Source organism: Thalassophryne amazonica, chromosome 8 (genome assembly GCF_902500255.1).
Source record: "Thalassophryne amazonica chromosome 8, fThaAma1.1, whole genome shotgun sequence".
Lineage (NCBI taxonomy): Eukaryota > Metazoa > Chordata > Actinopteri > Batrachoidiformes > Batrachoididae > Thalassophryne > Thalassophryne amazonica.
Window position 1 is genome coordinate 74979850 of NC_047110.1, and position 15701 is coordinate 74995550.

Here is a 15701-nt window from a genome sequence, read left to right on the forward strand (position 1 = left end):
CACGGACTGAGCGCACGTCAGTCTGCTGCGAGACACAACTGAGCGGGCGCAGGTTCTCCTGCACGCAGCCGCGACTGCAGCTCCTCACAGGACGGCGACGCGGAAGTGGAGACCCGGCACCCCGGACAACCGGCCGGAGCCACTGATAGCGAAAAGTCAGGGAACGCCGCATATGGTGTGAAGAATCCGGCTATGAATTGTCGTGGAGCATGTTTGCAGGAAACAGCCAGGCACACTCTGAGCCGAACACGGACTCCTCCTCTCTTCCCATGTCCTCTGCGACGCAGACGCCGAGGCATCACGCCAAGCGGCCGGCGTAGAAAGTCTGGTACGGACGCTAAGACAGGCGGCGGGGGCAGCCGTGTCCCTGGCCGTCTGCCCGAGCCAGGAACAGCGAAATTCTCCAGCGAAGCCCGAACGCTGATAAGAGTCTGGCGATCATACACCAGGAACGGTGACACATTCCATGCAACAAAGTGTAAAAACAATAAAAACAACACTAAAAGAAGCGAGTGCCAACGGCAGGCCACATACAACGGCGCCATCTTGACCAAGAAATGATGGTTCTTGGTCCAATGAGACATCAGCATCAATTTGACCAGTTAACACTCAGCCTCCTCTCGTGTGTCATACATCACACTGACAGTGAGGAACCTTGGTGTCATTTTTGATCCTTCGTTGTCCTTTGGCCTCCACATTAGAAATATTACTAGGACTGCTTTCTTCCACCTGCGAAATATAGTGAAGATTCGTCTCATCCTGTCCTGACCACATTACACCCATTTTGGCATCCCTTCACTGGCTTCCTGTCCTAGTGAGATCAGATTTTAAGGTTCTGCTACTAACCTATAAAATTATTCATGAACTGGCACCTCCCTACCTAGCTGACCTAATTAAATCTTACGTACCGGCCCGGGCTTTACGTTCTCAGGGTACAGGACTACTTTGTGTCTCTAAGGTGAATATGAAGTCTGCGGGTCACAGAGCTTTCTCTTATCGTGCCCCTGTTCTGTGGAATGATCTCCCTGCGTCAATAAAACAGTCAGATTCTGTTGAGACTTTCAAATCCAGACTTAACACGCACTTATTTTCCTTTTCATATGGCTAGCATACTGGTACAGTTTTGTTTTACGCTTTTTACTCTTTTAATTCATTTATTAGTAATTGTAGCAGGCCGCGGCCTCACCTTTACCTGAATTCTGGGTCTTTCAGTGAAGTTTAGGGCTAGTGGCCGGCAATCACCTTAGTATTTCTTCTGTTTTTCTTGTTGTTTAATGCTGGCAAATTATACAGTATTTTTTTGTCTTTCTGATGCCTGATTCTGTTTTTTCTCTGTTTAAAGTGCAGCTCCATCCAGAGATGGGAGTTGTATTCATGTTGATGATCCTCCTGTCCTGTGCGCCAATAGCATTTCTTGTATATTCGTCCATGAATTGTTCTGTGAATTGTTTTGTAATTTATGTTTGTAGCATGGCCCAAGCAGAGGGTCACCCCTTTGAGTCTGGTCTGCTTGAGGTTTCTTCCTCAGAGGGAGTTTTTACTTACCACTGTTGCTGTGGGGGTTGGTAAGGTTAGACCTTACCTGTGTGAAGCTCTTTGAGGCAACTCTGTTGTGATTTGGCACTATATAAATGAAAATAAATTGAAAAAATTGAAAATTTGCGCAATGGCACATAGCCTTGCACAGTTTATGTGTTTTCTCATTGGCACACAAGATTGCATGCAGGGATCAAATTCATGTATATGTCAAGGTGGTTTCATATTGGTCCACAAAGTGTTTATCAAGATAATGCACACAAACAGTTTTTGATACTTTTTCCCCTGTTGGCCACAGTTAAACCTGCATTGCCCTTAACCTTGAGCTTGTCCATGTTTTTTAATGAGGTAACCTTGATCCTTTACACTGATTTCTAAATCAGTAGGTTTGGTTAAGTCAGTGATTTTCAACCTTTTTTGAGCCGCGGCACCCTTTTTATATTTACAAAATCCTGCGGCACACCACCAACCAAAATAATATTATAATGCTATTACCTCTGGTTTTGCGCAAAACCCAATTATCGCAATAGAAAATCGATACAGAAAACACCGCATTTCGAAAATCCTCAAGCATTTCGCGCTCTGATCTCAAGTAGGGCTGTCACGATTAGGAATTTCTGGAGACGATTAATTGTCAGACAAATAATTGCGATTGATGAATATATTGTCACCTGCTTTTTGTGATCTGTGCGTCTGAACATTGTTTTTTTTTTTTTTTGTGGCGCAGTTCATTCATATATTCTCATTTTTTAAATATGTTTTTAAAGATATTTGACCGTTTATTTCATCTCATGATCTCATAAATTCAGCATACGACGCGCACATGGTGTGAACAGGACGGTAACGGCAGAATCACACCTTTAGAGAAAGTTCAGAGAGAAGTAAAGGCAGCTTCACGTTTCCGTTTTAACGTTCACTCGGGTTAAAATCCTTTCTCTGCTCTGCGCTCGCTGCGCACTGAACGTGTCGCGCCTGCATTCAGGAATCTCCCTCACCCACCCCCTCCCTCGCAGTCTGCAGCCTGTTAACTCCGTGCGCGCGCACACACACACACACACACCGACAGCTCCGCATTTTAGACGGCTTTTGAAGAAGACGGCACTGTTTTAATCGGCCGTCAGCCTCCTTGTTATTGTCCCGCCTTAAGACGAGAGCGAGGCTGCATGTTTGACATCAGATTCTGAGTCGCTTTATGGATAAAATAAATAATTCACGGTAATCGCAAATATGAAAAATAATCACGAATATGAAAAATACCCACAGCACCCCTGACGATTGATCACGGCACCCTAGGGTGCCGCGGCACCCCGGTTGAGAATCACTGTTTTAAGTCATGTTCCTTATTCTGAAAAAGGAAAGAATTATCATGAATGTCAGATACCCCCGATGGCTGCAGGACACAACTGCGTTGGTTGATGTAGCTCTTTGAGTGAAAAAAACATCTTCAGAATAAATGTTTGAGTAATACCCTGCTGTACATTGGTAGATCTGTGTCAAAAATAAAATAATCAAGATGAGACTTGATCCTGGGAAATACAAAATTTTTGACACAAGTTGTATTCCATTGGTAAAACATTAAAAAAAGAAAGGGAATTAAATTTTCCCAAACATATCAAAAAATCCCGTGCAGTTCTGAAATAACATTCTTCGGATAGATGAGATAGACATCCACTCATACTAAAATGGATTGGCACAGAAAACAAGGACCTCCTCATACACCAATATTCATACACCAGTGTTGGAGGGTGTGAGGCAAGTATGCACCTTCTCGAGTTTGGAAGTTTTGTTTTATACATATCTAAGACAACAATTCTTAAACTATTCACCCAATTTAGCCATAAATATTCCCAGATTACATCTGTTAATGTGTGATTTCTGCTGTGTGAGTACACCTAGCATTGTATGGGGAAACGGTAACTGTCCAAATATGTTCCACAGGGTGTGGACTCACTGGTGTTGGAGAGCGTGATGTTTGCTATCCTGGCAGAACGAACTCTCGGACCAAAACTTTATGGAATCTTCCCTGAGGGGCGCATCGAACAGTACTTTCCGGTACGATCACTCAGATATACACATATTCTTAATATTCATTGATAACAATCACACACATTCAAAACAATCTGTGTTAACCAGTAACATTTATAATATTTAGGATAGAGTTTCCCAAAGCAGGGTGGTTTAGTCTTTGCTCTTTGGCCGGTTTCATAAAGCAGTCTAATCGCTTAGTCTGTTAAACTTACTTAGTCGACCACAGTTAGTCGCACAACATTATCCGTCTAATCATCATTTCACATCGACTGCTGAAGTTGTAGATTAGCCGTCTTACATTATTCCACGATTTCTTATCGTTTGCTTAGTTTTTCTAACGTTAGCCTTTCGTTTCACTTTGTTCAACCAGCTGAATGTTTTCACACACTACAAAAGCTGGTTTTTGAGCGCTGTTGTGGAGAAGCTGCAGCTCCTCTGCGACGGTGCTGGTGTTTGTGTCGTGTAGGGCTTCTGCCGCTGCATTTGATGTGGTGAGAGCTGCCGGTCATGCCGTGGTGCTGGCCTGCCAGGAAGAATGTGTTGGCCTCTCCGCCAGCGCGTTGGAGACCGTGATCGTGGTTTTGACCAGTGCTGCGCACACATGAGGAGGGAGTTACTGCACAAAAAGTCTGGCTGGAGCTGCAGCATTCTGTCCACGAACTCTGAAGGGCTTGCTGTCCTCCAGCCTCTGCAGCGAGAAGAGCCTGCTGCCCCTTTCAGTGTCTGACAGCTCAAAACTTTTGAGGAAGTGATCCTTGATCCATGCACTTGCATGCATGTCGTTGTGATGATCCCACCCGCTGTGTTCCTAGCTGGCTGCTGTGCTTTGTTCCACCTGCATCCACACTCTCTGCACTTGGACGCTGCATATATAAAATAATTATTTTGTGGCTAATTAATCATTTTCATTGCAGGTTTTCTGCTGAAAACCTGCGCGCGCGTGTGTGTGTGTGTGTGTGTGTCAGTGCATGCATTATCACTTCCAAGATCAGAAGCAGCAGGACAGAAAACTCTCCTCCACATCACGCCGCCCCTTGCAACCCTCATCTCGGTCTGACTGGAGTTGTGACTGTCGATTGTGGTCTGATTGTGTTGCAGCTGCTGATTTGTGAGGCTACAGGCAGACTCCTGCATGTCCACAGCCTCTTCCTCCAGGGCCTCCTTGGCCCCTTGCTGGACCGCAGTGATGATGACAGTCTTTCTACGAGTGGTCAGGGGAACCACATATAACACAGCAGCCATCATTCTGTGGGCCACGATGTGGTTGGTGTCTTGTTTACTGTTGGCCCTGAGTGGCAGAAACAACTAGTTATTTCATGTTCAGGCGAGCTTTATGTTCTGCATCACTGTGACGCCTGTCATCTCTGTCTCAGTTCAGCATGAAATTTTTCAGTGTGCAGAGTATGATTGCGAAGGTGGTGCTGGTTGGCTTGCCATGGTTGGACTGTAAGATGGTGGCAGAGTCACTGCCTGGGCTTGTGCTCCTATAGCCGCTGGTGGGTGTGGCCAAGGAGGACGTGTCAAGGAGAGAGTCCCTGAATCCTATTGAAAGAAAAGGATATATGGAACCAGTAAATGGATTCACAAGATCAGTTTTTCTATTTCTTCTGGGGAATTTTTTTTCTCCTTTCTCTATTTTGCTGTTCCCTTCTCCTATCTGACTTTGATTGCCAGTAAGGTAGAACATTAAAAGTAAAACATTTGTGATATGTTTCTATCTGTTCAGAATCCTTCCATTTCATCTTTCTCTTTTTTAACTTTCTCGTGACTTTCCAGGTTTTCTTTAAAAAGTTTCAGTTGATAAGCATTCAGCGACCCTTTTTCTGGGAACCCAGATATGTCAGACCATTCTCTCACTTCACAGATTCAGGACCATACAACTCAGTCAATGGCAATTTGGAAGGTGGGACCTCCCTTTTGCTATGATTTTTACCCATACTGACAATTGGTCTGTCATTTTTTGCACAAAGATACTGAAAAGCCTATCTGTTGTTTCCGGCACAAACAATAAAGCCTAGGTCTTTTGCTTTCTGCACAGAGAATAAAGCTTAGGAAAATAACAAACGGGTATATTTTCCACTTGTTTCAGTTGGTTTGAGATAAGACTGAGATCAAAGTCTAAGTACATTTTGATGATGAATGCATCTGTCATAAATTTGAACAAAATTCTTCTCTCCAGGTCAGATGAACAATTGAGTTCATTGAATGGCGTTAAATCAGTCTTTTCCTCCTGGACGTCAAACAGTCCTGTCACCTCTGAAAAGTTTGGCAAGAATATAGGAGGAACAATGTCCTGGCGGTCACCCACTGTGCGGTCCAGAGGCACCAACGGATTTCAAACCATCTCACGTCTGACACCAAGTTTTTGAATTTTTAGATGACACGGGCGCATCTTTTCGGTGTTCATCCTTTCTGTATGCTTTTTCTTTTCTCTGCAAACTGCATGTATTCTGAGTGACCTGTTTTTGTTTGAAGCTTTAAATAAATCCAAGACAACAAAGACCATTCTGTCAGAACCTTTTATTATTTTTAACTGTGTTCAGATAAAACTTTTCCACAACACTCACTCTCTTCTTCTTCACCTCTGTCTAGCTACATTCTGTCCTGCCACCACATTACAGTCTGCAATTTCTTTTAGCTTGCATCTCTTACAAAGAATGTAGTCCAACCATGTGCATCTTCATCCACTCTTATGTCTCGCAGTGCTTCTCCCTTTTCTTAAAATAGGGAGTCACCACGGCATTTCCATCCTTTTTGCAAAATGAACTACCATCTTCCCTTCCACATACTTGTCCTTGATACCATATCTACCTGATTTGTGCTCTGCATGCTTTGGGTGGGTTGGCTTGTTTTACGTGGGATGCCCGTCCTGCCTCCTACCTTGCTCATTTATCTGCGCGTGGGACCTGCACTTAGAATGTACTATCTTCACACACCTCCTGGCTGAGTTTCGTTTTACCTACCGATATCTTGTTATATAACATGGCTTATACTGGTTAGTGGGAGTGCCCTGAGCTGACTTGGAGGGTGGCGATTACAGATGATTCTGGAATTCCATGGAGTGTTGGTCATCATTTTCTTTAGGCCTCATCCATTTCTGATCCTTGGATTGTTTTCTCCAGTAGTCATAATTTGTTTGTTTTGTCCCACTGATGTTCATACAGACTACACAGTAACTCTGGCTAGAGTCGAAGCTGCTTCAGTTTCAGAGTTTTAATGACTTTTCAGCAGCTGTCATTCATTTACACTCAAAACAATCTACACCTTACCCTGTATTTGTCATGTTGCCAGATAGCAATTTCAAGTAGAGTATTAATTGGTCATCCCTATGCCTATTGTTTACCTAATCCATAATGTTGTCACGCTATATTTGTGTTTTCACAGAATACCCGCATGTGCACAGATCAGCTTTCAGACCCGTCAATATCGGGTGAAATTGCCACCAAGTTGGCACGTTTCCATAAAATGGTGATGCCGTTTAACAAGGAGCCTAAGTGGCTGTTTCAGACCATTGACAAGTAAGGACAACAATAGCTGTTACTGTCTCCCTGTCTGAGCTCTGCAGATTGTAGTGTCTTTGTGTTCTCTCAGATACATGGATCAAGTTATGAAACTTCAGTTTGTACGGGACACTCATGTGAAGAAGTACAACAGGCTCATGAAACTGGACCTGTGTGCGGAGCTGGGGAGTCTTCGGTAAGACTTCAGGGCAACTGCTTCTAATGAGCAATTAGGGCATCCTGCTGAAGAGGAATGGCAGGGAAAATGCTTATATAATATTTTCTGAGTGATTATCATTTATTGTCCTTTTGTGTACATATGATAGCATGTACAGTAGTGTTCAGAATAATAATAGTGCTATGTGACTAAAAAGATTAATCCAGGTTTTGAGTATATTTCTTATTGTTACATGGGAAACAAGGTACCAGTAGATTCTCACAAATCCAACAAGACCAAGCATTTATGATATGCACACTCTTAAGGCTATGAAATTGGGCTGTTAGTAAAAAAAGTAGAAAAGGGAGTGTTCACAATAATAGTAGTGTGGCATTCAGTCAGTGAGATCATCAGTTTTGTGGAACAAACAGGTGTGAATTAGGTGTCCCCTATTTAAGGATGAAGCCAGCACCTGTTGAACATGCTTTTCTCTTTGAAAGCCTGAGGAAAATGGGACGTTCAAGACATTGTTCAGAAGAACAGCGTAGTTTGATTAAAAAGTTGATTGGAGAGGGGAAAGCCTATACGCAGGTGCAAAAAATTATAGGCTGTTCATCTACAATGATCTCCAATGCTTTAAAATGGACAAAAAAAAACAGACGCGTGGAAGAAAACGGAAAACAACCATCAAAATGGATAGAGAAATAACCAGAATGGCAAAGGCTCACCCATTGATCAGCTCCAGGATGATCAAAGACAGCCTGGATTTACCTTTAAGTGCTGTGACAGTTAGAAGACGCCTGTGTGAAGCTAATTTATTTGCAAGAATCCCCTGTAAAGTCCCTCTGTTAAATAAAACACACGTGCAGAAGAGGTTACAATTTGCCAAAGAACACATCAACTGGCCTAAAGAGAAATGCAGGAATATTTTGTGGACTAATGAGAGTAAAATTGTTCTTTTTGGGTCCAAGGGCCGCAGACAGTTTGTGAGATGACTCCCAAACTCTGAATTCAAGCCACAGTTCACAGTGAAGCATGGTGGTGCAAGCATCATGATATGGGCATGTTTCTCCTACTATGGTGTTGGGCCTATATATCGCATACCAGGTATCATGGATCAGTTTGGATATGTCAAAATACTTGAAGAGGTCATGTTGCCTTATGCTGAAGAGGACATGCCCTTGAAATGGGTGTTTCAACAGCACACTGACCCCAAGCACACTAGTAAACGAGCAAAATCTTGGTTCCAAACCAACAAAATTAATGTTTTGGAGTGGCCTGCCCAATCCCCAGACCTAAATCCAATTGAAAACTTGTGGGGTGACATCAAAAAAGCTGTTTCTGAAGCAAAACCAAGAAATGTGAATGAATTGTGGAATGTTGTTAAAGAATCTTGGAGTGTAATAACAGCTGAAAGGTGCCACAAGTTGGTTGACTCCATGCCTCAACAGATGTGAAGAAATCATGAAAAACTGTGGTTATACAACTAAATACTAGTTTAGTGATTCACAGGATTGCTAAAAAAGCAGTTTGAACATAATAGTTTTGAGTTTGTAGCGTCAACAGCAGATGCTACTATTATTGTGAACACCCCCTTTTCTACTTTTTTTTTTTTTTTTACCAATAGCCCAATTTCCTAGCCTTAAGAGTGTGCATATCATGAATGCTTGGTCTTGTTGGATTTGTGAGAATCTACTGGTACCTTGGTTCCCATGTAAAAATAAGAAATATACTCAAAACCTTGATTAATCTTTTTAGTCACATAGCACTACTATTATTCTGAACACTACTGTATTTTACTGATGTATTGTTTCTCCACTGTTATTCTGACATAATGTGCTGAAGTTTTATTTAGAAAATCTTGTTTCAGTCAGTGCTTGGAGTTGGATATGTTTGGAAACTAAAGGTACTACATGTCATTTGTAGTTTTCACTAGATACATTCATTCATTTTCTACACTTGCTTATTCCAACTAAGGGTTATGGGGGTGTTGGAGCCTAGCCCAGCAATTTGTTTTTGGCAAGAGGCAGGGTACACCCTCAGGGCTTTCGTATTGTTTTTGAGTAGGTGGAGCTCAGGGTGAAGTAGCAGGGCACCTTAAAACCAACCAGGACACTCACTAAAGGTACTTTGTTCCCTTGGTCACTGTTATATTCTGACTGTATGCAGCAACTGAATTTGAAAAGCATAACTGTTCAAAACAATTAAAGAAACACAGTGTTCCCTTAATATTTTGAGCAGTATATATATATATATATATATATATATATATATATATATATATACACACACACACACACACCACTAAACAATTTGGCTTGGGGCAAAACAAGCCAATACATATATATGATGATCACATGGAAAGGCCTATCTCTTATTACAGTTTAAATGATATACTCAGAAATGAAAGGTATCCACTCATATGCATTTCTCCTTTGGGTAAATTTAAGTATGTTTTAAAACAAAAATGTCATTGGCCTTTGAAACATACTTCCACTGAAGGCTTGTATTTTTTCATTTGTAATTTTTAAAATGCATTTTAACAATGAGATGGATTTTATTTATATATAATATAAAAATAACAGAACTTACTTTTCAATATAATTGAATGGACAAACAAATGGAGGAAAATGTAATACAAGCTAGAATTTAAGTGACTGCACTCTTCTTCCCCTTAGTGTGCCTTAATAGAGTGATGTCAGCTCAGAACATTGCACCATTTTGGTTCCAACTGCGCTGAACTGCTGAATGACTCTTATATTTTCAACATTTTTAAAAAGCAGTTAACCACATACAGCAACACAACCAGGTACAGGTGCTATCAAAATAAATATTAAAAAATAGTTAAGCTATCAAATTTGCAAAAATTTACAATTTATGATGATTTATTTAATTAATTTAAAGCCTGATTTTATGCTTCTGCAGCTCTGTAATGCTGTGTCACGCAATGACGTGTGTGACAGTTTTAAAGTTCTCCGTAGCTGGATTATGTTTTATTCTGGACTAGTTTGACCCCCAACAAGCTTTTCTTCCAGCAATCATCACCTCCAATTTGAAGGTAAACTGAACAATTTCCTCTTTTTCCACTCGGTGTTGTAAAGTTGCAGACTTTTCTAATCCATTTGTAATCGGCATGCACACTGCAAAATATTAAAGTGAAATCAGAAAAGTGTCAAATCACAACCTTTTTTGTCTGATTTAACAGGTACACGTCCAAGCTGTGGGTCAGAGTCTGAGCACGGTGCGAAAAAATAAACGGTCGGGCTTTTAATCACGGAAGTGACTCCAGTCCCACTTTCCTCAAAACAGAGAGAGTCAGAGCTGAACTTTAATTTGTACCTCTGTTACTGTGCACGACCAGACTGCTCAGGGAGTTTAATGTAACCGCATTGCGATCGGACGGGATATTTTATCCGATGTGAGTGAAAATCTGTTATCCAGATCCCATATATACAGTGTTTATTACATGGAAACAATACAAAAACTTTGGGACTTTTTTGTCTGATGACTGCGAATATCTGATTTATACAATGGCAGTTTAGGTGAGTTTTACTTTGCATGGGACTGAACAATAAATTTACCTCTCAAATTTTTGATGATGTCAGCTTCCATCCCACACAGCTGACTTTTATTTTCCCAAATGTTTCTTCTGTTCGGATCTGAAGTCAATCTGTACATCTTGAAGCCCTTGTGTCTAGTTGTGCATCCAAATGTGCAATAACCTGGCATTTTCAGCAAATAAATAAATTAGCTGGATTTACATGCAGACAGATTAACAGCGAATGCTGTTTTGGAACCAAGATGGCACCATGACTCACGTGACACACACGCACGTTTTGTCTTTCCAGTACAGGATGATTAAATCTTATCTGTATTTTGTCGCTGTTGAGTTTCTCTCATCTACAATGGCACAGTTTGTTTTTGTTTTGGTTTTTTTTTTTTTTGTTGTTTCACAAAAAGGAAGGCGTAAATTGTAAACACCTGTAAAATGCAGTAACAGACCTCTTTATTTAATTACATTTTCCCATAATCCTGAAGCAAAAAAAAAAAAACACCTCAGCTGTCCCTGTTATATCTTTGGTAACTGAGAAGGCGTGCACTGGTATATGCATACCATCATTCCTTTTGGCTTTTTTTCCCCTCATGTATATCACATGCTATGTGTGTATTTACTGCTGCTGACATGTTTTCTGTTTACCTTTGCAACAGTGCATTGCTGGCAGAGACTAAGTCACCAGTGGTTTTCTGCCACAACGATGTGCAGGAAGGTAAAACCCGTTCCTGCATTGTTTCCTTCTCACATCTAATTTAAGAACTTTGACACACCCCCTGGCTTCATTGTCATTAGCTAGGAGAACAGTGTGTCCTGTACATCTAAAGACAACTGGCATAAAGTTATTTACAGCAAGGGGTCATGCATTGCATCTTAGAAGTGAACATAAAATTGAGTTAGAATATCTATAGATGAAGAAGCAGTCACACATTTGCAGTGCCTTGCAAAAATATTCACCACCTTTGTAACCTCCTTCATAACTATTTCTTCATAACTGATGCAAATAAAGTCCAAGACATATTCAGTGACTTGGAAATGTTCATGTATTCCCCCCTGACTTGTCTAACTGGCAGTTGTCATATAACTGCCAATAAAACTGATTATTTACATGTGTTATACCAAAGGGGGCCATTACTTGTGCAACCCATCATCTTGGCTTTGGTATTTATACTAAATCAAGTTGTAGACCTTTGTTTTCAGTTTGAGTTTCAGGAGTATAATTTTTGAAATTTTAGTCTCGAGAACCCTGTATTACTTTTTGTGTCTGAAATGGCATGAACAAATTAAAATCTGTAAAAGCCAAAGGGGGTGACTGATTTGGCAAGGCACTGTAGGTGTTACTGCAGAGGAAGCGGAATTTGTTACAGCATTTGTTAAAGTTTTGTTACAAGTATATACAAACAACCTTAATAACCTACATGTTTCATACAGGTACACATTTCCAAAGTATGCTGTACATGTACTTGTTTTTACCCAATGTTATTGGGTAAAAACAGAAAAAAATAGCGACAAAGATCAATTTCAAGTTGCACAGGGGTCAGACGTTGCTCCAGTTTTGATAAACCATAATGGTAATTGTTGGTTGAGCTCATAGGTTTTTCAAAAGGAAGTGTTTGTGCCACTGTTTATGCTTAGTTATCGCATTACAATGTAACATACATGATATAGAATTAAATGGACTTTGACCTTGTTTGACCTTTACTTTGGAAACCAAACATTCAGCACAGTCAAAATGCATCTATTTAGCTATTGGTTCAACCAATAATTTGCATCATGTTTGTTCAAAATTGGAGCAGTTTTAATTTTTGACCCCTTTTACAATTTAAAATTTATCTTTGTCACCATTTTTGCAGTTTTTACCCCACAACTCCATAACATTCAGACATAGATAATCCAGATTATACCTTTTTTGGAATTTTTATGGTCAGACAAATAATGTGGTATATGTTTCAATAGGATTGGAGGATTAGGTCAAAATTGGCTTCAGGTCCACGGACTAAACACTTTGATCTAGCAAAGCTAGAAAAGTGTTAACTTCACTGTTTCAGAAATACATTTTGGAAATTTGTTGCCAGGACTGTTATGTATATGCTGGTTGTGCATACTGAGCTCAAACACCAAAAGTACTTTACCACTGGATCGTACCAACTTGACTCAGCTCTGTTTGGCTTTTGGTACCAAGTTCTCACCATGCCGATGCAATCTGAAATTTTGTTATAACGTCATTTTCATAGTGATACACACTAATCAGTGTTAACATGAACATATGCATTAGAGTACAGTACAGACAATGCTAGTTGCCTATTGATATTTTGAAAATACCAGGTTTGTTGAGGACAACTTTGTGTCCTCTGTCATGCAGTAATGACAATTCTGTGTGATCAGTTAGCAATCTGCATTGTTTTCATGTCACCGTTAGTTGTCGCCTCAGATTGCTTGGAACCATCATGGAGGTGACACCAAAAACTGAACCAGTTATTAGGTACCATGTTTGGTCTATTTAAAACTGAAAAAGTCAAGTAGGTATATTGAGAAGAAGTCCTATTTAGGCCTTGAGGCTCGGTGCTGCCGGTGCTTATCTCCAGAGTCCATAGAGTGAAGTGGAGGAGAGTCCAGGACTCGACCACTCCCCTTGGGCAGGACGCCAGTCTGACGCAGGTTACTTCCCCAGTCAAGGCCAGTGCCCATGTACAACTAGATGAACTGAGATCGTGCAAAATAAGTGTCTTGTCCATGGACACAGGTAGTATGAGCAAAATTCATACCATGCAGTGGAAATGTGAAAAACCGCCATTATATGTCTTTAAAGTGGTGTTTGTTTTTAAGGAAGAAATTCTTAATATCATTCACTTGTGGTGTAATTGCACACAGTGTGGTTTGTGATGTTTTTTTCCATGTCTTTTCCATTACAGGTAACATTCTGATACTGGGAGAGCAGGACCAGACATCAACAGGCAAACTCATGTTGATTGACTTTGAATACAGCAGTTACAACTACCGGTAACATGCAACCACTTAATTACACACTTTGGATGCAAACTGAAATGAGTGTTTTGCCAAACCAGCATTGATAGTTTGTTTGATACTGCATGAATGGCAAATACGGTATTGGTTTGCTAATCCTATGCACTGTGTTGTTTTGCTGAAGGGGTTTTGATTTTGGGAACCATTTCTGTGAATGGATGTATGATTATACATATGACCAGTGGCCCTTCTACAAAGTCACACCAGAGAACTACCCAACCAAAGATCAACAGGTCAGAAGGAAATACTCTCAATTTCAGTATTTATCTGTTGTCTACTCTGTGTTTGGGCACACATATTTTGCACTTGATCCCAAACACAGTAGAGCATAAGGTGCTGATGCTTTAAACCTCGTCCTGTTTTGTGTATGCCTGTGAGAATTCAATATGTGTACAGTGCATCTGGAAAGTATTCCCCCCCACCCCTGCAAAGGAACTGTTTAACTGTATGTGGCACGCTTCATCACAATAATAAATATGAATTATTATCATGTACAGTGCACAGCGGCTATCAAACCGAAAGCTCTGTGCGCTGCTGCGTGCATGGTGTGTCAAATCTGAACAGGCTGTTATATCCACAATAGACCTTACAGTACAGATATTTGTTAATTCCTTCCCATGGGCGACGTAAATAATGTGAACTATTGTCTCTATCATAACACAGGCAGCTACGCCGCTCCATGCTGCACAGTAACACATCATTGCGCGCGACAGGCTGAACAGAGCTGAACAGACCTCACGTTGTAATAAATATTCACCTTCTAACTCTGGAGGAGATATAACATGGAGTTTGTGCTGGGCCGTTACACCATTAATAAACATGCGTCTTACCTCCAACAGCGGTCCAGGATGTTTCACAGCGTGCACATGGACATGAAGCCAGGACAGCAGCCTGTGGTTAGAATCCTCTCACCCAAAAGAAAAAAAAAAAAAATTAATTCCATGTGATAATCCAACCGTCGTGGTGTCCAGAGTTGCTTTGTGCTGCTGAAGTGTGCAAACAAGAAAAAAAAGTTCCATGGAAAGGTGCTCTGTTTGAGGGACTGCATGGCACACTGCCAGCAAACTTTGCAGCGAAGCTGTCCACTTGTCCAGTGGCAGGCGCGCACGTATGCGCACTTAGTGGCCCATGCAGTGTTATTGCGCGTATACACACGCAGACACACACACACACACAGCTAAGTGATAATTACAGCCCCACGTGTGTGCACGGAGTGCAGGTGTGCCACGCACACACACACGAACGTGCGCGTGAGGAAAACAGCGCTCCGGTTTGCCATGCAGGCATTTGGAGATCAGGCAGTCTGCAGTGCCTTTTATGGCCGTCTGACAGCAATTTGTATCATCCAACTGCTGCCTACATACGCTTTGGATGCCATCGTGCAGGTGTGGACCAGGCAGCCTGGATGTGTTTGGTCCGTGGCTGGTCACGCCTCTTTTCCTCCCGACTGCGTCGGATAATGGCAATATTTGCTGTGTCGGAATGGCTCCTCCACATTCTTGCTATGTGTGATGGGGGTTTAGGCTAAAGGACTAGCAGAGGCTGGCTTCTTCTTGTACTACTTCTAAAGAAGGAGAGTTAACAGGAAACAGAAGAAGTAGTAGTATGAAGAAGAAGCCAGAACATTTCTTCAAAACATTTCTTTGTTCTGAAGAAATGTTTGTTTTTTAAAACAGGAAGACCACACTCAAAAAGAGTGGGGAAACAATTATTATTATTATTATTTGACTTTGGCTATGTGAAACAAGGACAGCTCATTTAAGAGTCCTGTGCAAAAACTGAAAAAGAAAATTACTGGTGAGTATATCTTTTAAAAATTCAAATGTTTATTTGCATTGTACGCTCATGTTTGCTCATGTTTTGTGCCTAGTATAGTGATGTTAATTGGCTCTTTAGCTTTGCT

The 15701-nt window shown here is 41.1% G+C and overlaps 1 protein-coding gene across 1 annotated transcript in view; it reads left to right on the forward strand.

Annotated features, from left to right (window-relative positions):
- chkb (choline kinase beta) overlaps positions 1 to 15701 on the forward strand; it is a 73123-nt gene that overhangs the window by 41281 nt on the left and 16141 nt on the right. The window contains exons 4-9 of the mRNA XM_034175503.1: positions 3475 to 3588; positions 6949 to 7082; positions 7156 to 7260; positions 11431 to 11489; positions 13687 to 13774; positions 13923 to 14031. Of these exons, the coding sequence (XP_034031394.1) occupies positions 3475 to 3588; positions 6949 to 7082; positions 7156 to 7260; positions 11431 to 11489; positions 13687 to 13774; positions 13923 to 14031 (609 nt within the window). The remainder of the gene's footprint in view (positions 1 to 3474; positions 3589 to 6948; positions 7083 to 7155; positions 7261 to 11430; positions 11490 to 13686; positions 13775 to 13922; positions 14032 to 15701) is intronic.